The sequence below is a fragment of the Falco peregrinus genome, chromosome 1 (assembly GCF_023634155.1).
Source record: "Falco peregrinus isolate bFalPer1 chromosome 1, bFalPer1.pri, whole genome shotgun sequence".
Classification (NCBI taxonomy): domain Eukaryota; kingdom Metazoa; phylum Chordata; class Aves; order Falconiformes; family Falconidae; genus Falco; species Falco peregrinus.
Window position 1 is genome coordinate 41,273,891 of NC_073721.1, and position 24,760 is coordinate 41,298,650.

The following is a 24,760-nucleotide window of genomic DNA, read 5'->3' on the forward strand; positions in this document are numbered from 1 at the left end:
TTAGAAGTTATTTTCATCCCGGTGGCACCTCCCGGGGGTGGCGATGACGAGGCCAGGCAGCGATCAGGCCTCCTCAGGGCGAGCGAGGCGCGGCGCTGGGCCAAGGGCAACGCGATGGGCGCCGGTGCCTTGGGGGAGGGCGGCCGGCGGGAACCCCCCCTGCGGCGGCCTCGGCACCGCGCGGCGGCGGCGGCTCCTCACAGCAGCGCTGCGGGCCCGGCTCCGCCGACCGCGCCTGGGCTCGGGGGGGCGGCCCCGGGGGCAGCTCCGCCTCGTGCCCCAGTGCACGGAGCGCTGCTGCGTGCCGGGGCGGGAAGGCCCGGGGCGGGCTGTGGACATCCGTGGGGCAGGGGGCAGCCCCGCGGGCGGGAAGCACCCGCCGCAGGTGAGCGAAGAGCCGCCCGCCCCGCGCGCTCACCACAGGCCTTACCCCGGCGCCGGCCGCCCTGCGTGACGCGCGCGCGCCGAGCTCCCCCATTGGCTGGCGGCGCGGCGGGCGCGCGGCGCGCCGTGAGGGCGGGGCCGGGGCGCAGGTGCGGCGCGCGGCGGGGGATGGCGGGGCCCAACGGGGAGCCCCACGTGCCGCCGGGGGGCGCCGGCCGCAGCGACGACGGGGACGGGGACGGGGACGCCTTCGGGGAGGAAGGTGCGTGGGGAGCCGCGGCGCTGTGACCCCCCCCGGCGCTGTGCCGCCCCCGGCAGGGCGGGCCGCTGGCGCGGGTGGCCGGGCCCGGGCGTTCCCGGGGCGCTGGGGCCGGGGCTGCCGCCGTCGGGCGGGCGCGGGCCGTGTGTTCGCCTTCTCCTGTGAGGAGCTGCTCGTGTGCGCTGCTGGCAGCGGGACAGGGCGGGTGCTGAGGTGCGGGAGCGGCGGGGCGGGCCTGGGGGCAGCGGTCACCGCGCGGGGGGAGGAACCGGGCGGGGCCGCTTCGGGCCCGTCTGCGGTGCCGAGGTGCCACGTCCCTGCCGGTGCTCTGCCCGCTGCCTGCTTCCCCATGGGGGATGCGGGACGGCGGCCGGGCTGCGGCGTGTAGTGCTGGTCACCGCTCAGACTGTGCACTGTGCCCGCTGGACGGTGCCATTACACCGTTTCCCAAAACACCATCCCACTGGACAGTGCCGTTACACCGTTTCCCAAAGCACCATCCCGATGGACAGTGCCGTTACACCATTTCCCAAAGCACCATCCCACTGAACGGTGCTGTTACACCGTTTCCCAAAGCGCCATCCCGCTGCCAGGTGTGGGCGCACAAGGGGATCTCACAGTCCCGGCTGCTGCGGGTCAGACACATCAGGAGCATCATTTCTGCCCTGAAACCAACCAAGAACATGAAACCTGCCAAGAGCGTTCACTGCTCTGCATCGCCTCCGTGATTTGCCTTTCAAGCTTTTCCAAGAGCCGAGACACACATCGGATGTGACGGAGAAAGTCACTCAACCTGATCTACATCAAGGCTCTACATTAAGTTGTTCTGTTTGTGTTTAGCGGGGCTTTGTGCTGCAGCTCTTTCCTGGTCCAGGAGCTGAAGCTGTGACACCGCCTTGAGCTTACATAGGAAACCAGACTTTTGGCAACATTCTCGTAAGAATGCAGAGGAGTAAACAATGCTGTTGCCATACTCCTGGTCAGCGTTTTGGTTAGGGGTGAGGTTATGTTTCCAGAACAATACACCAAACTTGCAACTAACAGAAGGCAAAACGATAAAATGTTTTTACAGCTTATTTTAAAATGGTTACATTTTTTTCACTTCCCAAAGCTGCACAACTTACATAGCTTTTGCTTGAGCTGCAGACACCGAGAACAATTAGTTCCTGGTGTGATTACAGACTGCTTGCCAAGGTGATGGACATCACTTGGCAGAAGTAGTTACCGTATCTGCTTGGGCTCTGCTCACCATTTCATTGGAACACGCTTCATCAAATACTGGGTTGAAGTAGAGAGCTCTAACTCATGGACATTCTCACATACCTCGAAACAGGCTTTGAAAAATACTAACAATTGGCACCTTTTTGGAAATAATGTGGTTGTGGGATTGTTTTTTAATGTAAGGACATCAGCAGTGCTCTTGCTTCTAATGCCACCTCTGCATCTACCTGCAAGGCCTAACATTATATATGCAAGCTTAAATGCAACATGTGCAATTCTCCAAAGAACTGAAGGCTGCAACGCTGCTGTGAATGGCTCCAAAGTAGTATAAGAAAAGGAGGACCTTTGTTTTCTTATAATGAAAGTTCTTCTTAGTTGTTAATAATGCAAATGACTACAGTATTTAAATATTCATAGTTCTAAAGCTGCTGGTAATGGCAGCGCCCGGGGTGGGCTGTGCTGGGCACCAGGGCACCTGCCTACACGAGTGTCAAGGGGGCAGCCGGCGGGCGGAGTTGGGCTTGCGAGGCTGGGGCACTGCAGCATGGCTCGACCCTCATCCCAGAGCACATCCCCGTCCTCGCTTTCGCTGTGTCCTCCCTTCGCTTAGAGCAGCGCTGCAGCTGGGCGCTGCCTGTGCCACCCTTGGCTCCAGCGCTTCCCCGGCTTCGTGGAGGAGCCGGCCCCAGCCAGTGGGGGGTGGGCTCGCCCCACCCGCGGAGGCATCCCTCCCTGTCCTGCAGCCCACCATCCTCACGTGTTGGCCCACGGGTCACAGCTCGATGACTGCCTCCCTGTGCTCGCTCAGCCCGCACAGCTTCAGAAGGGAACGCAGGGCTGGCTCTGCCTGGGCTCTCCAGTTAACACCCCAGCGTTCCCAAGTAACTTGTCAGCAGAGGTTTATCTTGGCTGTTTTTTCAGTTCTTTTTTGTTGTTATTCTTTAGGACTGTGTGAATATTGGGGCCAATCCAAAAGCAAGTGTTTCATTGCAGTAGCACAACCATCTTCATGTCATTCACAGTACTAATACGCATTGCTGTGAACTGCTGTTGTACTGAGGCCAACACTTCTGCACTTGAAACAAATGCTGTAAGAAACTGGACCTAGGGAGCCAACTGTCAGCATTGTACTGAACGAGTCTGGTTTTAATCTGAAGTACCCAAAGTCTTAGTGGTGCGTGAAAATCCTGTGGTTGAACTTGATGCCCCACACTTACCTCCCTTTGGAAACAATGGTGCCACTACCAGCACCTTGGGGCTCATCCCTGCGCCTGCCACAGCAACGGCTGTGCTGCTTTGGCAGTCTGACCCCAGCCAGGCCCTCGTGAAGCGCATGCCAGCCTGGGAGCCTTACACAAGTAACTCACAGAACACAAACACTGCGGCACGCAGCCAAAGTGCCTGCACGATCAGGTAAGGTGATCCCTAAGGCAGCTAAAAAGGCTGCTTTGTCCTTGGGATTTATTTGGTATTGTTGCAAATTGCTGCATGCTAGTGCTCAGCCTGCGGTCAGCTGTTTACATATGAGACCAGAGGCTGTTGGATACACCAGCAGCGGGGTTTGGGCCGCTTGTTGCCAGTCCTGCAGCTTCCTTGGTCTCATTTGATCGGGCAACACCACGCAGGCAGGACTGAGTTGCATTTTACTTCACCCACCCAGCGGCAGGCAGGCAAGGCACAGCCAGAACACCGTGGGCGTATTTTGCAGGAGCTCTCGCTGCCGTCACTGACTGCAGTGACAATGTACTTACGTTGTTCAGTCTCTCATAGTCTCTCATTTCCCTTCCTTTTAGAGTATGCAGCCATAAACTCCATGCTGGACCAGATCAACTCCTGCTTGGATCACCTGGAGGAAAAGAATGATTATCTACATGCCTGCTTGAAAGAACTGCTGGAGTCCAACCGCCAGACCCGTCTGGAGTTCCAGCAGCAGAGCGAGCAGCAGAATACAGAAGCTGATGTGCAGGGATCACAGCCTCCTGCCTAGTGTCTGGCCACAAACTTTCCATTGGTATTGCTAAGGGGACATTTACTGGTCACCAATGTAGCATAAAACTTGAGTAGAAGAGGTACCTTGTGCCTATTACTTGTTCCTTCCTGTGGTGGTTGTGTCCTGCCGTTCACCTCCACGTTCTGTTTTTCTTTAGCTGTGTGATCGGTGCAGGGCACACAGGTGGGGGTAGGAGAGCCGATTCTTTCTGCTCCCCTAACACAAGCCTGGCACTGACACTTGGTTAACACTGTTTGTAGGAGACCTGATGCAATGCAGGTAGTTTGCAGGCAGGTCCTCTTCACAAAGAGGAAAAATTCTCTCAGCGTTTTTGTTAAATCCAAGCAAGGAGTGTCATGCTCTAAGCCCTTCCCTCACAGAGTGCAGTAGGCAGGGGCTGTCCTGTCTCCAGGCTTGCCCCCAGATGTGACTCTGGTGACAGACTTGGAGAGGGAAACCCTAGGCCAAGCTCCTGCCTTGAAACTACAGCTTCTCCGTCATTTGCGTTACCTGCTATGTACATAGTATTGGCAGATGGCCCCAGATGCCTGGATGCTTCTGTCCCCTTCCGAGCATATAAGACGAGCTGCGAGGGTGATGTTTCTGACAGTTCTAAGTAGGAGCTGCCCGACTCCTCGAGCTGCTGTTAAGGGCTTGGGCGTTCGAGCGAGGCAGAGCTGCCTGGTGAGCATTAACTGTCCGGAGCAGAGGGATGGGGCTGCGAGCAGGGTCCTCTGTACATTTTGACAAGACCATGCAGGAGTGTTCTAGTCTGAAACTGTGATCTTGTCAGGATGGCCTGGCACCACCACAGTGAAGCAAGTCTTACTGTTCTATCGAGTTAAAGAAATTATTTATAAGAAATCTGTTTTATTAAAATCAGTTTGAATGAAACAGAATTTGTTCCTGAGGGTCTCCACTATGAGAACAGAATGTATTAAGCCTTGTAGTATTAACAAAGGACCCAAGATGCATTCTTGCCTAGCTTGTCTTACACAGTGTGCATCTTTGAAAGGAAACTCTTCTGAGTAGCAGAATTGGGCGCACAGTCTCCCAAGAGATTAACTTTTCCTCTGCCTGGGAAGGAAATGAGAGGAACCACAAAGAATTCTTAGTGAAAAGTAAGTCTGCATCCACCTACTTCACGAGCTTTGTCACCTGTGTAAATCACATTACCTTTCAGGTTCAACAATCCAAGCCTCAGTCTTCCCACATAATTGCTGTATCCCAAATGTACGAGTAATAACTGACACCATCCTGTATTAGACACGCTAAAGCCAGGCTTATTTTATTCTTAAAATAAAAACAGCAGTAAAGTTGAAGGTTTTTGCTCTATTAAAAGACTCAGAAAATAAACATTTCCAGCAAATATCGTATGTAAAGGGCTCTCCCTTTAAGGCCACTCTATCTGGGTTTGCGCCTAGTAGAGCGTCTGCACCCAGCAGAGGTAAGACTGGCTGTCTCACCTTTGGCGAGGGAGGAGGGCTCTGCTGCTGCCTCCTGGCCTGCGTTGGCTGCCTCGTTCTGTCCTGAACCCCCTCCGCTCCCCGGATCCTGGCAATCTTCTGTGTCTTCACTTTGCTCGGCTGCGTCAGCTTCCTCCTTGCACATAGCATGTCCCAGCAACTCCTTTGCGGTGCGGTTCTCTTCGGGGAGCGGGCAGTCGGCACTAGCGGCAGTGGACTTGCTCTCTTCCTGTAGATTTTCTTCTTCTACCACTGCGATTCCACACACATCATCAGTCATGCTGCCGAGGCTTTTGCCCTCTGCTGCAGAGGGGGCCAGCTCACCCCTGCCCTCCGGAGACCTCAGAGCTTGCTTTTGCAGGGCTGACAGCTCTGTACCCTCCTTGTCTATCCCACGATCATCATTCATCTTGCTGGTATCTGCTGCTGTAGCAGGAGGCTGTTTCGGATCATCCAGCAATTGGGAGCTGGAGCCCTGGGAATGCAAAGGAGCCTCGGGGTAGGCAGCTGTGGCATGATGCCTCGCTGCCTTGTATCTCTGCAAATGCAAACAAAACAACGTGAGAGAAAGCCCAGCTCAGCTACTGTTACTGCAGCAAGCAGCAGCTGGTCCAGAAAAACCTGTACAAAAACAGTGGTGAGTGGCAGCTAGAATATGCAGGGGCATGACTTGTCTCGGCAGCTCTCCTGGCCTGGGGGCTGAGGCTTTCAGGCAGAGAAGGGTCGGCTCCTGTGAGGAAAAGTGGCGATATTAAACACTGAAGTCCCTCTTGCATTACTTAATGCTGAGCGACTGCATGGCAGATCTGTGGCTCCCACTACAAAAATCATGTTTTGCCAACTGTTAGTCTCAGTCAGACTCAGGACTCTGTAGGTGTAACGGCACAAGTGCAGCTCTTGCTTCAGCTACTGCCAGGACATAACTCTGCACAGGTACCCTGGATACCTGAGATGAGGCACTGCCCTCAGCTACAGAGGCGTGATTTAATGTTTATCAGATAAAGCAAGACTTAAGTTGAAAGCTTAAGATTTTTTCACTCTGTTGATACAATCTGTGAAACAGTGAAACTGTTGACAGCAACACTAAGATACCAAGAATATCTTCCTGTTACAAGGTACGAAGTTCTCTACAGAATAAAGGTAAGCATATCATCAATAAAATGACTCATTTGCACTCACTATCACGATGAGCCAGCAGAGGTCCGTAAAGAGATTGAAATGGCTACTAGCCATTTTCAAGACTGAATTCCATAAAAACAGCAACTCTGTACAGCTACCTAACATGCAGCAGGAATCTGATCTTCAAGCCGCAGACAGAGCGTAAGCTAAAGGCGTAAAACAAAGCTCCTTTTCCACAGCAGCTCCCTCCACAACCAACTGACCTTCACCTTTCTGCCAAGGTCCCTTGCACTGGCACTAGTGTTAGACCTGACAATTTAAGGAAACTACTTTGAGCGCACTGGCTTTCACCGCTGCCTTAAGCAGTGCTACCATAGTCTGCAGTGTGGAATTACAGCACATCAGACAGGCAGCTTTACATTGTAATTCAGTTTATCATTGCAGGCTTCTTTCTTCTCTGTCCTCAAAGAGTAGGATGTGCAGAATACCATAACGCATTGGGACTACATTGGTCGAGTCACAATGTTGCACCCAAACTAAAGCAGGTACAAGCACGCCAATTTGTTTTCAGTGATGCTGTACCTGCCTCACCAGCAGCCCTCTGCTGAGCTACTCTGATGAGAGTACCCCAGAAACTGGCAGTGATTTAACTCAGATGGTGACAACCTCAAGGCACCGAGGCAGCCAAGAACAACAGCTACCTGCCTGCAGATTTGACATTGGACTCTTGTCATAAATAATCCCTCCGACATCCGTTTGAAGAGCGTTTGATTTCAGCTCTAAGTGGGCCAAAACAGAGGCATATGCACTGCTGCTGCAGTTTCACCCTAAGCTAATCTAAAATAAGCTGGGAAAACTGCAAGGCCGATTCCTTCATTCCTGAAATGACTAAGTGCAGGAGTGGGAGAGGATGAGCAACCATGAAGGAACAGCTGCGGTCTTCTGCTACTTGCAGTTCCAAATCCACTGCTCTAAGCGCTGGCTTCTGCAGCACCCCACCCCTTGCTGGAGGCAGTTGACTGGGAATAGGTAACCTGTCTGAAGACTAGAAGGAAAACACAAAGTTTTGGGGGGTTGGGGTGGTGGTGGTGTTTTTTTCTTAAATGCTAACAAAAGCTGTTAGGGAAGCACAGCAGCATTTGTCAGAGCAGGTTTTGGGTGCAGGCAGAGGACAAAGTCAGTGTGGGAGCCTCCCTCCTTGCCAGGGTCAGGGAATACCGCTCTCCTGCACAGGCAGGGCCCCAGCAGTGGTCACAGGAGAAGGCAGAGACAGTGCAAGCCCTGTGTGCCCACCACAAGGTACTGATCCAGGCCCCTCACCCCCTGGCAAGTCAACAAGGACAGAATGATGGAGGCAGATTCCAGGCCAGCCCAGTAGGAAAAGCTTCTAGATACAAAAGCAGCAAGGGGCAGTACGGCTTCTTGAGGTGGAGCCAGAAAAGCAAAGGGACAGTTGGCAGAGCTTTGTGCTAAGGAGTTTCTAGGAAAAGGGAGCAGACAGACAGACTGACTGACTTGCTGTTGCAGGCTGACCCTGGGGACCAAATGGACTCTCACTGACTTTTAGCTTCCATCACACAGTCTGTAATGTTAAATTTCCAGATTTCTAAGGCATCTGATTTCACCAGGCCCCTTCGTGGATGAATCACACCCAGAATTTTGGCTAAAAGAGCTGCTCCTGCAGTATCGCATGAAAAGATGCGCATGAACCAGCTTTCTTTACAAGGAACAGCCTCTGTCTCTTATTCTTTCCCCATCTCGACCCACCTGTGATCTAACAGAGAAAAGGCCTAGACTGAACAATGTACTCCACAGGTTCAGCAAACAGAGCAGACACTCTGAGGAAGATTTCCAGCCAGAAATGGGCAACAAGATGACAGCAGCAGTAGCTAGGAAGCAGGACTGGTTTTAGATCTACAGGGGTTGATGTGAGACAAACACAGAGCACACCAGGAGAAAGCTATGGCACAATGGACACCAAGGATGATGGAAATGAAGACAAGACAACTAACGTGGTGGATTTGCTGAAGAGACACGCACAGGGGTAACAAATGCCAGGCCATGCAATCGCCAAAGGGTCTAACCTGAAAGTTCTCAAAATGCATCAGGGACTTGCAGTGTGCGAGCCGGGCAGCAGAGTCGCTATGGTAGAATTTGTGACACAGCCTGCAGAGGTAACCTGCGACGGGGACCAGAAAATCCAGGCCTGCGAAACGGGAGGGGAAGGGAAATCACAGATCACATTGAATGGAACTCAAATCATGAAAGCATGTTAAAAGGGCGGGGGCAGTGTGAGGAGAAAAGTGGAAAGCTTTGCTTCTGTTAATCAAGGATTTGCAAGATGACTTGCTGAATATCTCATCTTACCATGGAATGGCTGTGTAGTTGATATTCAGAGAGAAATCTGGCTGCCAGAGCAAAGAAACTACACAGAGCATTGGGGGGGGGAAGGAAAAAAGAATACAATGGAAAACTACAGAGAACATGTGATCTAATGTAATGGGATCAAACCAAGCAGAAGACAGCAGGCGCGCAAGAGGAACACGCAGAGAACATTCACAGCATGAATCATTATTCCATCTGCCACACGATAGTGGAAGGTTACAGCGATATGGAAGATTGGTGTAAACAGAGCTCTCCTTGGGCACAAAACAGCCTCTGCAGAGCTGCCCTCCTCACAACGCGAGCGGCCGTTGAGAGGTTTGAAGTCAGAATCACTTACAGGGTGGGGACCAGAGACAGCCATCTGGAGGCAACACTGCCCACCAGTCCAGCACCATGTCTGAGTAACCGCTAGGTAGAGCGTGGGGGTTCTCAAGCAGAGCAAACATGCACAGTTTGGGCTCTAGCAGTGAGTTTGATACTGTCGTTGCTGCGCAGTATCTCTATACAAGCTGCATTTCTGTTGGAAAGCATTCCAATCAATATGCTTTCAGGCTCCATCTTTCCAGAGCATCCCTCATTTGCTGCCTACTTACTTCAGTATTCCTGCCCTGCTTGTTCCATTTCCTACCTTAGTAAGGTATCTGGCTCTCATCCTTTCTTCTTCAAAGCAAGAGGCAGCTGACAAACATCAATCACATCCTTATGTTTTATCACACAGTAATAAAGCAACATTTGGCTCTTTCTCCAGGCAGCAGTGACCTGTACCATTCCAATGCAGATGCTGGAGCACCACGGCCCAAGAAGCCATTATAGCAGTAGGTAGAGACCATCCTCTCTTTCAGATACAGCATGTGGCCAGAAAAGGCCGTGTGTTTAAGCCTTTGTGCTTAACTCTGCTTGCTTACCATAGGCCGTGTCTGGACAATACTTCTCACTTCCTTCGTAATCCTCCAAAGACACTTCCTTCAGCCCAGTCTGGAAACCAAAAAAACATTAGTGCCTACTGTATCTATGCCAAATCCCTTCCTGGGCTCTCACATTTTTCTGGTAAGCTTGGGAGCAAACCGGAGGATTCACATACCAGAGACAGAGTTGCACAGCATCTGGTTAAGGCCAGATACAAACCCCAATGTCAGCAGGCCACTTGATTACAAGGGTTAAAAACACCCCTTGCACTCCAAGCCTGATGTAGCTGAGCCATGTACCTCCTTCTTGGTAACTGCTCTCTACTGGGAAGACATTTATCAAGATAAAACTCCACACACAGGTCTTCTATGAGACCAAGCTACTGCTGGGCTAGTCAAAGAGACTATATCAATGTTGTTACCAGAAATTCTTTCCCTTGAAAAAACGTTGCTTATGCTCCTCAGCAACAAGGTAATGTCTGAAGACACCAACAGGAGCTGTACAGCACAGCAGAAACACCCTTCTGCATCCCACACGTAATGCCCGATTCTCTTTTGCATCATCCCGTGCTCTGGAAGAGCCCCAGAGCCCTCCCGCTGCAGGGTACAATGCTGACTGGACTCCCGAAACCCTGAGCTCAAGCAGCCAAGACCAACCAGGCACAGGAACCCACAGCAGATTCTCAGAAAAGTCATTCCATCTCCTTTTGCATGGCATACCTGCTTGGTAGCAGAATCCTCATTCTCTGTCAGCACTACATCAAGGTCTTCCTCCTCACCAGCTCCTCCCTCCTCTTCCTCCTCTTCATCATCATCATCTTCAAAACAGCCAACAGCATCCACTGTGATCAACTCCTCCGAATCCTCTGGGCTGCCCAACTCCTTCTCTCCTAGCCTCACCTGTCAGGTACAAAAAAGAAAGATCAGATCAACTTGGCGCTCTTCATTTAACCAAGAAGACCCCAGACTCTGAACAGACTGCTTTTGATGAGTAGAAGGGACTGCACAAGAGGCACAAAGCTATCTCGCTTCTAGACCCATCTAACTCCTTGTACCTTTTTCACTCAATTTCCTTAGGCTCTAACAACTCAAGTCCAGCAAAAGATGAAAATTAAAAGAGGGCTGGAAGAACTGCATGTCTTCCTTTCACCCATGCAATAGTCAGGGAGGCAGAAAGTTAACTTGCTCCACAGTGCAGCTGCTTCCAGTCCTGTGCAGCTCTCCACTCAGGCCATATTACCTCTTTGGCTTTCTGTTTGTGCTCAGGGGACTTCATATGCTCCACGAACTTGCGAGGTGTCTTGAAATGGCGGCTGCAGACAGTGCAGAAAGGACGAAGCGCACGTTTGGCCAGCTAAGGAAAAAGGGACAATTCAGTAAGTCACAAGAGGCACCATTCTGGAGGAAGGCAGACAAATCTTGAGTGAAACAAAGTCACAGTCCTGTATCTAAAACAGGGAGACTGCAGAGTCATCTTTTCAGCAGAATGGACTCCCTAGCTCTTACCCACCAAAAATACGGAAAATATGCAGAGCAAAACAAACGTGGCTTATAAAAGGTGTTCTGGCACTTCTCCCCTAGGAGCCAATAAATATGATGGCCTGCCTGAATTTTAGCTTGAAAGTTTACAGGCTGCCCACCAACTCCTCCATTCAATTGATTAGGTGAGTATGACAGGCCATATTTATTGAGAAAAGTCAAGAATTATAAACTAGAGGTGTTTCAGGCCGTACCGACACAGCACAACAACTGGAAGCTCCAACGCCAGTGTTCAGAGGCAGGAGGTAGCATGGCAGTGCCCTTAGGCAGTGAGGATGTTACTGGCAGAACTTTATGTGCATCTCTCCACTCCAATCACTTTTCCTTTGCTGCTTGGGGAACAGGAGATGCTAGACACTTCCACTCAATCCCCACAAAAGATCAGTGCAAAGGTGAAATCCATGCTACGGTTGTTACCTTGTGTTCTTGGGTCCTGCGATGTTTGATTAGATCCCCTGTGAAGTGTATCTGACAAGTATTACACCATCGCTGCTGGGTCTCTCTGAAGTGACAACGGATATATCTGTTAAGTCACAACTTTTTACAGTCTCCATGGAATACTGCAGTTTGCAATCTGTTCTTGGCATTGTTTTCCCCAGCATTCCTATCGTTACAGGCTCAGGTTTATCTTCTCCCCTTCCCGGTCACTTATATAGGTTGCTTTAGCTCACGCTAACAGAAAGGCACCAGTTAAAACAAGCCTCCGACCTGATCTACTACTGCATTAAAAAAAATATACGGTACATCAAAGTCAATAGTGGTATCCTTTAGCAGGAAGAAAGTTGCCCGAAAAAGATTAAGACTCCTGAAACCAGAAAGAGATTTAGTACCTTACCTAGAACAAAGGGGCACCCTGGTGCAGTGAGGAATTTAGAACCCATGTAGGTCCACATTCAGACTGAGTTTTCTGGCGCAGACCAGCACTTACCCATCTTTTTCTGCAGGCACCTTCTGCTCCTTCACCATGGGCAGTAGTGAAACAAAACAAACATTGCTCATGTGCTGGATCTCCCCAAGTCGCTGCTGGTGCTGAATTCCAGCCATGTGGGATTGGAAATTCTGAGAGAGGTTAGGAGAAAAATTGTTTAAATGTATTCAAAATACAGAAAGTAATAGGTATAAGCTATGCTTTCCGTTCTCTCGGCTGCTGTTTAACAATGAAATGGTATAACAGCTTAGGAGCATGGCTGCCTGTGCATCCACCCACATTCAATTCCTAGCAGGTTGCTTGCCAGCCCTTCAGGAGAAGTTTATTTTATCTGCCTGCCTGCCATCATTTATCTTCCTTGTTCCTGAAGCATGAGCCCTTGTGTCCTGGTTTCAGCAAGTCTCCTGCTGCACGTCCCCACGGCAGCTGGCCATCTAACTCACTTCTGACCACCCACATCCCACTCAGACCTGTGGATTTCTACCTGCTGGCTGCAGCAGTTGGTCTTGCAGATGTAACAGTAGAATTTAAGGACCGATTCAGGGTTGGGATCAGCTGTGCCCACCTCGCAGGTCCAGTGCCCTGGTTTCAGAGCTGTTGTACTGATAGCTCTGCTCTCGCTGCTCTGCTGGATAGTCACTTTCAGTGAACCTCCAGAACTCAACACCTGCTGAAAGAAGGAGTCAAGATTAAGTCCTCTCTCTCAGTAGAAGACACTAAAAAATTACACCTGCTTTTTATGTGACCTAAGCTCTCTACCCCTCCAGAAAATGCATTTAAGCTTGAAACCACAGAAGGCTGATCAGAAAGACTCATACACGGCTCCTTCTCCCAACACTGCTAAATCGGCGATCCCTGTGTCACAGCACCAGGCCAGTGAGTACAGATGGTCATTTCTACAGCCTCTGTAGGCACTGTATGATCCAGTCTCTGGAGACTGGAACAACAAACTGCGTTGGTAAGGGACACAATCAGCTCATGTCTCTCCACTGCAGACCTAAAGGCAACTCAGCACCACGTCTGATGGGGTAAGGAACTTGTACCCATAGGCAGGATGATATATTTGCTCACATCAACAAATGCCTCCAATTATGGAAGGCGATCAAGTCTGATTTGCACCATGGGTTGAATCTTTGCTTACAGATTTACACAGCCTAAGGTCCTGGTTTAACATCTAGCATGTGGGCAAGTTATTTCATGCAGAAGACTCTCAGGTTGCTGGCTTCACCTGTGTCTCAGTTTTCCAAGCTGCCTTTCAAAAGCACAGACTACTACCTGCTCACACCTGCTGTGATGCAAGTCCCACTGCAGCTACATCTTTACCACCATCACCTGAATTTTTTTACACCTGCTCTTCAGCAACATAAAAAGATATATTTGCCCATGGCCCTCAACACATGCATTTTTCAGCAGCTCTTTCAATTCAACTTTCCGTTTTTCCAGATGAATACTAAAATCTTAATGAACCCTAGAATCCACGAACAGCCAGCAGTAGGTAAGGCACAGGCTAGCAGAGGTACAAAAGCAGCAAGTCAGAGCAGACTGTGCACTAATTGCAGACATAGTATGCCTTATTGCCAGGGACAACAGCTTACAGCAGGAGACAGAGCTCCAGACGTGGGTGCCATCTGGTTCCCAGTGGCAACGGGCTTCTCTGGGATGGAGGAGGAGGTTCTATGCTCTGCACCACCCCTGCACAGTGCAGTGTCTACTCACCTCAGGAGCCTTTGGTTCCTCAGAGAATTTCCTCTCTTTAGAGAGATCTTCAGCTGTGTACTCCTTTGCAACGCTTGTACCTAGGAAGAAAAGAGTCCTTTTAGCGGTGTTAAATCAGCAGAGCAATGGAAGAAAAAACAAAGCAACACTTGAATGAAGTCAGGGAGCTTTCCTCACAGTGATATTGGCCATAAGCCCAGTTCACAAACCTTTCTCCAAAGAAATCTTTATTACAGAGGGAAATTTCCCGTCATTTGCATTTGGGAGGCAACAGGTTTTAAGGGACTATATTTGGATTTGGTTACCAGACTTTCTCCTTTCCCCATTCTGTATGGCTGGGGGAAGGATGTTTCTGACAAGACCCACGGGACCCACAGACGCTGATCTACAGGTGCAGTTCCAGCAAGGAGTGCCCTAAAAGAGCAAATCACAGGGCCCAGCAACTCACCATCAGCTTGAACATGGGCGCTTGACTCTCCTGCTTCCTTGCTGCCTGTGGCATCCTCTAATGCAGCCTCCTCAGTCTCACTTTAGGAATATCAAGCAAATGAGGTTATTTACCATGTTACAGACAAAGAGATTCAGAAGACACACCAAGGCACAGGCTAGAGTCTAAGCTGCCACACTCTCCATTAAACCCCCAATTCAATACGCTACTGGAAGTGGTACTTCAGGCAACGATTCAGCAGAAATACATAAAACAAAATGAAGAGTGGGCATGGGCATTCTACAACAGATACAGAAACAGCAGCCAAATAGTCTGGACAAGAAGGTTGCAACTGATTTTGTGGATCACTGCCCTCTTCTGCAAGATGCCTGCAGGTAAGTAAGTTCATACAGGAAATTTTCTTGGTAAGAGCTCTGAGAGCTCACTCCTGTCTTGATCAGTCACCTGCGGGGAGACTGCAATACCCAGAAAGTACCCCAGGCTGCTCCGTGCATGAAGGAACAGAGACCTGTCAGAACTGCAAGGGTTCTCAGTGGTGTCTTACAGGGATTTCATTGTAACTGCCTGCTCTATTCCTATCAGTCCTGTTTCGTTCCAGAGTCTGCTTGTGCAGAACTGTACAAGACGCAGATCAAAAGGACTTTGCTTTACTTGGTACTGGAGGAAAAAAAGATCTCAAGGGGACTGCTGAGAATGAACAGTTGACTTTCAGAGGGCACAAAGTGTACTTTACAATATCTTTCTCCATCCCCCATTTTCCCATCAGGGCTAACATTTTTCACCATGGCTTGAACATCTTCTCTCTCAGGACGTCACAATATCCCACCCGCTGGTGTCCTTCTGCTAACAGGGAGCAGCACATTCTGCACAACCAGGAATGCAGACTGTACAGGTACTGCATCCAGTGACCCAAACACACACGTACTGCAGAACTTATCAGATTGATAAGTGATAATGTAACTGGGTTACACGGCTATAAATATGCAGCAGGGTTTGGGCAGTGCAAACACGAAGAAAACAAGAGCGTCTGGCATTAACATTATTTGTCAAGTGCTGCCAGCAGACTCAATGCTATACCACACACAGATGGTGACAGCACTCCAGGGCAAGGGTTTGCAGTCTAAACTGCAAATCTAAGGAGCAATCTAGGGAAGCGAAAGCCATCACAATCATGATCTAAGGAAGAAACAGATACTTGTCAGGCCATGCTAGAAGTGGGTGTTCAAAGAGGATTTGAAGATGATAAGTGCTTTCTGCACTGGAATGAGGATGTTGTTCCAGGTACACAGATGGTACATAGCAGAAAAGGCAGAAGTGGGAAAAACCTGAAATAAAGAAGGAGGCTGGTATTCCTGGCCAAAGGGAAATGCAACAGTGAAACACAAAATAAAAGTTTGTGACAGGGATGGGGGCAACGCCCTTCTCATCTGTGAAGGGCAATATGAGAACAGTAATTTTTTTTCAGAGATCCATCATCTGTTCATTGGAAGTAAACAGAAACACTTCAAAAAAAAGAAAAAAAAAAGCTCAGGAATGATCTATTCTGAGTAAATACCAGCCATAATATATGCATCAAATCTGGCAGTCCCTAACTACTGCCTAGGAAAGGATTTTCCTAATAGCAGGCTTGTTGCAGTGAGCTCTGTCATTCTCCAGGCTTGATATTTTTTTCCAGTGTATGTAACAGGACTTTGATTAATACCCTACTAAATATTAATGTAATTAAAATTAAATTAGCTTTGGCAAACAGATTACAAAGCATACGCTGAAATGCATTCAGCTTTGCATTAATTGAATTTATTCACTTTCTTGCTAATCAAGAGTCCATAATTCACAACGGTCCCTGCTCACATAATATTTATCACTCTTTAATGTTTTACATGATCAAGGTAGCATCTGAACATCAAAGTAATACTGGAACATTGTCCCTAAAGCTAGCCATTAATCTCTAATCTACAGATGGGAAGCAGAGAGGTGAAGAAACTTGTCCAAAACCACACGGTGAATTGTTAGCAGGGAAGATAAGAGGGCCCAGGAGTCCTGACTCATAGTCATTAACATATGTCGGAGAATTCTCAAATCGATGCCTCCAGAAATCTGTATTCACTCCCTCCTCCTCTCCCTCCGCACCAGCGAGGAGCCAGCTCCGGGGGCACCGCGGGCGCAGCCGACCCGGGATGGGCGGCCCTCCGCCCCGCTAGGTGGCGGTGCAGCCCCGGCAGAGGGCCCAGGCGGCCGGCCCCGCCCGAGCAGGGCTGCCCCGGGCCGCCCCGACCCACCGGCCGGCGGTGCTGGCTGCACAGGCTTCGCAGCAGGGGCACCGCGCTCGCTCCATGCTAGGGCGTACCGGTTCCCTTCCCCTTCTCATGCCGCAGAATCAATGACCCTCTCCTACACCTGCTGTAACCTTACAGAATCCAAGGCTTTTCCTCTCCGCTGATACGTGGCTGCTCATTTCCCTTTTTGACATTTAGGGAAGAAAATTAGATGAATACATCAGAATAGAAAAGAACCTCCCTGTGGCTTACAAGAATCCTGGCAGGAGAACACATGAGCAAACTCCATTTTCTCGCGCTTTTCCATGAGCCACATCTCTTTATTTTTCATTCCCATAGTTGGATCACCCATAGCAGAGACCCTCTAACACCCTGGATCTCAGCAAGCATCGTGAGACTTTCTGAATTGTCCATGAGCATCTGAAATACCTCCTACATGCTAGGCATCAGGCCAGTACAGTACAGCCCTAATTATTAAAAAATACAATTAGACAATAATTCTAAACACAGTAACTATTTCAATACCCTGTTCAATAAATACCTCTTCAGTCTTTTTGCAGCAGGCTCAGTGTTCAACACAGATTCTGTTGGAGTTCTTGGTTCTGCAGGAACACAGAAGGAGATCTCCTTAGCGAAGCAGACCATGCCACCTTGAGCATGTTCCCTAACCGAATGGCCAATGCCAACAAAGCTCTGTTAGAGCAAATAATGCTATACGTTTGCTTATTCTGAATGTGAGAATTGTAGTGATAAGGTTAGATAACAACCTAAGAGATTTTAGCTTTATTGCAGATGTTACTGTGTAAGGTGTCATCCAGAACGGAATCTACATTTATGTCTACTAAGTGGGTCTCCATGCTATACCTAGGTGACAAGAGCCCAGATCATAGGAACATTAGTATAAGCCAAGGTGGCATATCTGTCTGACAGCAGTCACTTAACCACGTAATTTTCACCACTGCATATACACTGGCCACAACCTTGTCACATGCCTGCATTTTTAGACTAGGCACTCTTCAGTCAGAAATAACATTCCCACATCTGTATTGCATCCCACACTGTAAAGGATGCAGCGCCAGCAGCTTCTGCTCTGACGAGTGGAATACCAGTACTCTTTCAACTCATCTTTTCATTAGCATGTTGATTGCAACTGGTTCTGCTTTGTTTGTTTGACTCCATGAGTTGTTGAGTTCAGCACAAGTAAGGCAATGTGGAAGCTTTCATTTCAAACCAGTTTCCTTCCCCCCACCCCCCGCCCCAGCTTACACGGGGCTCACTGTCAAAGTGACTTCTGAGAGACTTCCATGCAAGACATATGGAGCTAGCTTGTAAGAACCAAAAATACTCAGGTAAAAAGGATGTATGAAGCACATAGCTGAGGACTATCACAGGCAGTTTAAGCATTTACAATGAGAAATATAGATGATTAAGACTAAAGTAATCTCCAATCTTTGCTGCAGGAATAGCCAAGAGAAGTTTATAATGTCTAGAAGCATTTGTTCCATGGCAGGCTTCCCCCTTACCTGTGGATGGCAAGGAATTGTTCTGCTCTGACCCTGCTTGCATTCCCTCTGGGATTTCCATTTTCTCATCACCTTGTGCCTGAGATGAAGAACCAGGATCTAGTTCCCGCTTCCTGTCAGGGACCCTCTGGAAGTCCTGCAAGGGGCAGAGAGTCACTGCCAGCGCTTGGTCTGTCCTCAAACCCAACACACCACCCAAAACACCAGCGTTTTACTGTGGGGCAGGAACAGGAATTCCAGCACAGAGTAAAGGAAAGGAATAGGCAGTTTATGTTGGGCTGCCTTGCTTCAGGCAAGTTCATTCCACAGGCAGCCCGTGATGTTTCTCCAGTGCTTTCAAGTAGCAGCTGTAGGAGACCCAGCTGCTTGCGGAGAGTAGGGTTGCTTTAGAGGGACTCTGGCAAGAGGTGAATGGGCAGGGAAAAAGAATAGACAAAAATAATCCCTGTTCCTTTTGACTCTGGAGAAAAAACAGTCCAACAGTGGAAGTCTGCCTTATCCACTATGTCTTTTTGACAGAATGGGACCAAATATGCAAAAGCTAATCTAGGAGGAAGTACGTACTGGTCAATTAACCCAAGAACCACTTCCAGGACATAAAAGAGGTCTTAATGGTGGAAAGTGAGAAAGTTTTTTACAAAACACCCTGTAGATTTTACAAAATCCACATGAACAAATATCATGACCCTAAAAAAAAGGGGAAATGGCCCAAAGGCAGAGTGACACATCCATAGTAGGACCAAGTCCTTTGGGAACAACAAACTGTTTTGGAAGGCTAATGGGGCAGAACTCTGGCCTCTGTGAAGAGCAAAGCACTCAGTTAGGATTTCTTCTATTTTAATTACTTTGAAGCTGGTACTTCAAAATGTTCCTTTTATATCTTAGGTTTAAACAGTTCTGCTATGAGGAATTCTCTCTCTCTGGCAAGAAATGACAAGAAACCTTTGCATTATAAATGTAAATATGGACCACTAGAACCTTAGGGATGGACTTATTTCTGCATTTCTGTGTCAGCAGCATGGTGCAAAACCGTTTTCGTTGTAAGGCACTCTCCCTTCTGTTTTGCTCTCCATCTATGATAAGTCAACTGCTGCAAGTGCAAAAGGAGCACAAAGCTCCCAACAGTTGGAAACAAGCAGCCCACCTTGCGAAAAGTCCGGTTCTGCCGCTGGAAGGGAAGGCCTGGGAAGCCCAGCCGAGTTGGCTTCAAGGAGACCCCAACAGGTGGTGGCCCTAGGAGGGAATGTCTTGTAGCCTGAGGGAAAAACTGCTGCAGTGCTGGCGCTGTCATGTTAAATCCACGTAGGTTTCCTGTAAATGCAAACACACAGCGTATCACCACCCTGCACTGTGCAAAGGAGAAAGAAAAATCTTCCACCTGTAAAGGGCTCCTCCGTGCACAACCCTGTCCTTTACTGGGCATTGTACGGGTGCTCTATGCTTTACCCTCTCTTCAGCACCCACAGAACAATTTGATGTGATAGCAACTATTACTATGTATCAGGCTATTTAATTATAATTGTCACTGCAGGCTAAGATCATTAGAGCAATTAGTTGATCTGAGCACAGTAGTGCTTGTGTCTGCAACAAACAAGGTCTCGATTTACAAAAATTCGCTGTGAAAAAGGAAAATTCATCCTACATCTGTGCAGCTGGCAGCCCGCACCATGGTATGGGTGCTGTTTAACACAAGCCAGCAACAGCATTTCATTTAAAACAACACTGGACTTCTCAAACAAAAGATTCTGCAGTCCTCTGCCACTTGGTTGTCATGCAAGCTCAACATGTCAACCTAAACCCTGACACATGAGACTCTGCCATTTCCAATTATAATGCTCTGCTTTCTGAACAGCTCTTTCCAGCATCCACAAACTATTAACTGAGTCTCAACGATTTCTTACAATGGTAGTCCTTGCTATCCCCACTTCACGGGGGAGGGAATGGAAGTGCCCAGATGCCTCAGCTATACCCTCAGAAACTGTCTGCCACTCTGGGAACATGGACTTACACTGCACCTTTTTTATCTGCCACTTGAATTAGCACATACTCTGGGCTTTTTAGCAGCTGTCAAAACAGGGCAGTGAAGAATGGAGACAGGCACCCAAAATCTGAAAAACTGAGCTACGCTGTTTAAAGCCAGCAACACCATAGGAAATACTCCTCCATGTTTGTCTTCAACAGTAATCTAATCCCTTATTACTTACCATAAATAATCTCTTACTGTAGAGAGATATTGCTATATTGAAAAACTGTAAGGCAAGAAATCATCTTCTGCTCTCAGTTTAGTGCCTTTAAAGAACCACAAATCCATTTCAACTTGAAGTATTTATCTCTTCCTATTCCCATTGCTGAAGCCACATACAGTCAATTAATTATTTATGCTGATGTTTCCCAGGTACAGAAATACTACAGCATCAGATATTCTTACGTGTAACCCAAAACTGAATGACCAAAAAAATTCAGATCCCTAAGAAGGGCCGCACTGGACACAACATGTTACCTGTGGCTAGGTGGTGTAGATTATTGGAAGAAAAGTCACAACTCAATTCAGCATGTAGAGATGAAAAGAAGAGGAACAATGCTAAGACAAAGCGCATGTAGGAGCATTCATTAACATACCTTATCCTGCTCTCGCATCTAATTTGCCCCAGGTCCTTGGCATACTATTCAAATGTGACTTCTCAATAAGAGGTTTTGCTTTAGGGAAAAGGTCAGCCCATGCTAACATCAAACGTATCTGAGTGTGGCTGACTGAAATGGAATCAGACCTTTTTTCTTGACACAAATATATATACCAATCTTCGGAGCATGGCTTGTCCTTTTTCACTGCCACTTTCCCTACAACCTGAGAGAGATCTGTAGAGAGCCACTGGAGTCACTAGAGAGCCCTCTCATTAAACGGGCAAGAGAGAACAAAAGGAGAGTTAGCAACGTGCAAAATAAATCTATTGTCTTCACATCTGGGCATGATTCACAGGCAAGATAAAAATCGCAGGCATTAATCTAAACTAGACACTTTAAAACTATCCCAGGTACTGATTTTCTCTGTTGAAAAGAGCTGTCAGGTTAAGACATGCGCAACAATAAAGACACAGATGTACTCCCAATATCTTTACCTTTGCAATGGTATTATTAAGGCAGCTTCATAAATTTGTTTTGAAAACATCACATCTGGCAAAAAAAAATCCACTTGTGGGAAAACAGTGACGGAAGAACACTGGTATTATCCGCCACACAAATGACAGCCATTTCAGGGAATCAAAATTTCACAAGACAATTGAAACCCAAACCATTTTCCACCACAATATACTTCATTTGTTTGTATTGCACTAAGTTTGGACAAAGACAAGCACCTACTGCAAACACTGTTAGCGTGTATTTAACAGGCAATGAAAGAAATTGTTTTAACCTTCCAACCAATGGGGGGGGGGGGGGGGGGAGAAAAAAAAAGTATTTTATCTAAATATATTGATGAAAAAATACTCTCTCTGCCAAGTCTAAGAGGGAAGGCACATATTTAGTATCCAACCTGATACCTTCACCTTCTAGTGCTGCTCCCGGTTGTGAGCAGTTGGGCATATGGGATTTTCAACAACAACTGAAGCACCTCTGTAATGTGGGCTATGGTCAAATTTGAAGCGGGGGGGGAGACATGACAAACAGAACTGCCAAATACAAGGACTGCAATGGTTCAGCAAGGAGTAGCCATACTATGTTTCAGTCCATGAAGGATGATTAAATAACTCCAATAAGTACGCGTCTCCCATAACGACAGTACCTTGCATCTGCTGCATGAGTAAGGCCCGCTGAAGCATGGGATTGGCATTGAGCAGCGATGGTTGATTTGTTGCCCGTAAGCTCAGCATCTGTTGCTGTTGCGGTGGTGGCAAACCCCTGGAAAAGAAGGCATTAATCATAAGAACCCAATAAAAATTGTACCCTTCAATGCCAGGCACAAGTATATATAGCATATATATACAATTCCAGGCACAAGTGTGTGTGTGCATATATATATACACACAGAGAATAACAAGTATAAAACAGAGGAGCAAAGAACATCTGAAATGCTGATATATGTGCATGAAAAGATACCATGCACTGGCACTGTATCCTCTTTCTTCCACTCTCCTGGAATTTCCAAAGCTGACAGATTATCTATCAAGGAATTTGAGGTCAGAGAGAACTCCTTAGCACCAAGCCCACATAAAGCCTCTCAAGCAGCATAAAAAAAGCCCAGAAGCTGACTGCAGTTCTACAGACTCATGCAGCCCTTGTCAGTAGAAATGAGCGATCTAGATCAGCAGCTACATTTGACACAACAACAAAAAAGTAAGTTCTAAAAAACGGGGAGTTTTCTCAGGAGCTTAAAGCAGATTTTCCCAAAATCGACGCCTCCCACACGGAGCCAGACAGGTCACAACTCTAAATGGTGCCCCCTAACTGCCAAGAACTGGATGGAAAAATAAAGCACGGCCTTCATATTTCACACACGAGGAGGAAGGAGCGAGCGGAGAACTCTCCACTTGTAAGGAGGGTGGAGCAGACATGAGAGAAAAGTCTGAAGAAACTGGCAGGAGCTTCTTCAGGCGATGGCAAGGTCAGGCCCACCTCTAAGCACAACTGCTGACACAGCCAAACCCGCCAGGGCTGTGAAGAGGTAAACGCGGAGCAAAATATTCATGCTGACAAAAAAAACCCAATGCTCTTAACAGAATTTACAGCAGCTCATCTTCATGTTTGCTGCTCTAGATTGTTCCAGTCTCGGCACTGAGATATTTATACCAGAAAAAGCATACTTTTAAAGGTGTCACACGCATCCCTGCTATCCAGCAGTCAGCCCCATACCGGCATCTTAAGGGCAGCTTTGTTTCTAGCGTAAGACATGTAATAATGGCAGAAAGATTCAGAGGCTGGTATTTCTAGGAGAACAGAGAGATTCACCACATTTACCCCAGAGACACATGCCTTATAAAGTAATTATTGTAATTTATTAAATAACGAATTAGCTTCCTCCTTAAATTCACATCCCATCGCTTTGAATTTGCAGAGCATAAGGCCTGAAAGGTAACCGTAACTGCAGACAAGCGCATCACCCCAGAGAACCGCTGTCAGCCCCAAAACCGCAGCCCACGGGGGCCGGCGGCCGCTGCCCGAGCAGCCGCTGTGCCCGGCGCATTTCGACAGGAGCCCTCCCCGCTCGCCGGTTTGTTCCCGGCAGACGCCACCTGCCAGCCCCCAGCCCCCGGCCCGGCCCGCGCGGGGCGCGCCGCTAGCCCACCCGGGCAGGAGACCCGGCCGGGAAGACAATAAATAAACGGCCTCAGCTCAGTAACGAGAGAACGAGGGTGCGTGTCCCCGCGGGGCGGCTCGGCCAGGTGCGTTCGCCCGTTTCTGCAGGGGGAGGCGGCCGCAGGGCCCCCGGCCGGGCGCCCCCCTGCAGCGCGCTGTGCCGCCCCGCGCCGGCCCCCGTCCGCGGGCATTGCCCCCCGCACGCCGCCTCCCCGCCGCCCCCCGGGCCTCCGGCCCCCCGGCTCGGCCCCGGGCGCGCCCCCGCCTGCCTCGGTCGCCCTCCCCGCCGGGGAAGGGGCAGGCCGGCGGCCAGCCCCGCCGCGGCTCCCACGGGGCGAGGCGGGAGTCGGAGGGGAGCGGTCCCCTGGGACAGGCCCGAGATCCCCGGCCTCGCGTAGCGGCGCTTACCGGCCTCCCTGCTGCGCCGCGGGGTGGTGGTGGTGCTGCTGCTGCTGAAGGAGGTGCTGGAGCTGCAGCAGCTGCTGCTGGAACTGCTGCTGGTTGAACATGTCTGGGGAGCCCCGAGCGGGGGGAGCCTGAGACAAAACACGGGAGGGCGAGGGAGGCACCGGCTGCGGGGCTGGCGCGTCTCAGCCCTGCAGCCATTGAGCAGGGGAGCCGCCGCCGCTGCCGCCCATTCATTCACTGAGCCGATCCCCCCCTGCCGCCGCCTCCTCCTTCCCCCCGGGGTCATCGCAAGCGGCAGCCTGGGGAGGAGGTTCCCAAACCCCACCTCCCCAAACCCGCTCCCCCCGCCGCCGCCACCCGCCCGCGCCCCCGCTCCCCGCCCCGCCGGACCCACGGCGGTCACCGCTCCCCGCCAGCCGCCTCCATCTTCCCGCCGGGGACAATGCCCGCCTGCCGGGCCCCGCGCCCCGGAGCCGCCGCTCGGGTACCCCCGGCCCGCATCCCACGCGGGGCCGCGGAGCGAGGTCCCCGCTCCCCCGGGAGGGAACGGGCACCATCTGTCCGGGGCTGGCAGGGGGCATGGAGTAAGCGGCTGCGGAGGGGGAGCAGATGGCATCCAGCAGCGTGGGGCTCTGCTCTTTGTGGGTTTGTTGTTTTTTTCAAAGAGTCCCGGGAATCTCGGGTACCATCTCGCCGCGGAGATGGAGACAGCCCCGCACAGCCCCTGGCTGCTCGCTGTGGTCGCCACTTGGCGAGCTTGCCCCGGGAACCCGGGAGAAAACACATGGACTTTGCAGGGTTGCTCTGGGCTGTAAGCTGCGTTGATTTCTAGCAGGTCCTTTTTTTTTTTTTGGGGGGGGGGGGGGGGGGGTGGGGGGGGGGGGTGGGGCGGGGGGCTGCTGCA

At 49.7% G+C, this 24,760-nt stretch overlaps 2 protein-coding genes across 8 annotated transcripts; one reads left to right on the forward strand and one right to left on the reverse strand.

Moving 5' to 3' along the window:
• The first annotated feature begins 497 nt into the window (after positions 1-497).
• Positions 498-5,176, forward strand: BBLN (bublin coiled coil protein). Its single transcript, XM_055795051.1, has 2 exons — positions 498-646; positions 3,658-5,176. The coding sequence occupies exons 1-2, from the start codon at positions 553-555 to the stop codon at positions 3,849-3,851; spliced, it is 288 nt and encodes a 95-aa protein (XP_055651026.1). The 5' UTR covers positions 498-552; the 3' UTR covers positions 3,852-5,176.
• Positions 5,115-24,487, reverse strand: CIZ1 (CDKN1A interacting zinc finger protein 1). Of its 7 annotated transcripts, none has more exons than XM_055794875.1 (16): positions 24,251-24,487; positions 23,857-23,984; positions 21,938-22,053; positions 19,304-19,470; positions 18,160-18,295; positions 17,178-17,238; positions 14,361-14,440; positions 13,913-13,992; positions 12,681-12,863; positions 12,197-12,327; positions 11,686-11,770; positions 10,970-11,083; positions 10,450-10,629; positions 9,730-9,799; positions 8,524-8,645; positions 5,115-5,858 (listed from the first exon to the last, which is right to left on the reverse strand). In XM_055794875.1, exons 1-16 carry the CDS (start codon positions 24,470-24,472, stop codon positions 5,259-5,261), a joined length of 2,475 nt encoding a protein of 824 aa, XP_055650850.1. In that variant the 5' UTR covers positions 24,473-24,487; the 3' UTR covers positions 5,115-5,258. The 7 variants fall into 7 exon arrangements, with proteins under 7 accessions (XP_055650850.1, XP_055650861.1, XP_055650843.1 ...); XM_055794886.1 differs by having other exon boundaries at positions 5,115-5,795; positions 12,681-12,866; XM_055794868.1 differs by having other exon boundaries at positions 12,681-12,866.
• Between the last annotated feature and the right edge of the window lie 273 nt (positions 24,488-24,760).

Excerpts from the sequence above, each read along its gene's own strand:
- CIZ1 (XM_055794868.1), bottom strand. The coding sequence starts at position 24,472 with ATGCCATCTGCTCCCCCTCCGCAGCCGCTTACTCCATGCCCCCTGCCA. Across the intron at positions 22,054-23,856 it reads GCGGCGCAGCAGGGAGGCCG|GGGTTTGCCACCACCGCAAC; the intron begins GTAAGCGCCGCT and ends CTTCTTTTCCAG. Across the intron at positions 18,296-19,303 it reads AGAACCGGACTTTTCGCAAG|GACTTCCAGAGGGTCCCTGA; the intron begins GTGGGCTGCTTG and ends TGCCCCTTGCAG.
- BBLN (XM_055795051.1), top strand. The coding sequence starts at position 553 with ATGGCGGGGCCCAACGGGGAGCCCCACGTGCCGCCGGGGGGCGCCGGC. Across the intron at positions 647-3,657 it reads GGACGCCTTCGGGGAGGAAG|AGTATGCAGCCATAAACTCC; the intron begins GTGCGTGGGGAG and ends CCTTCCTTTTAG.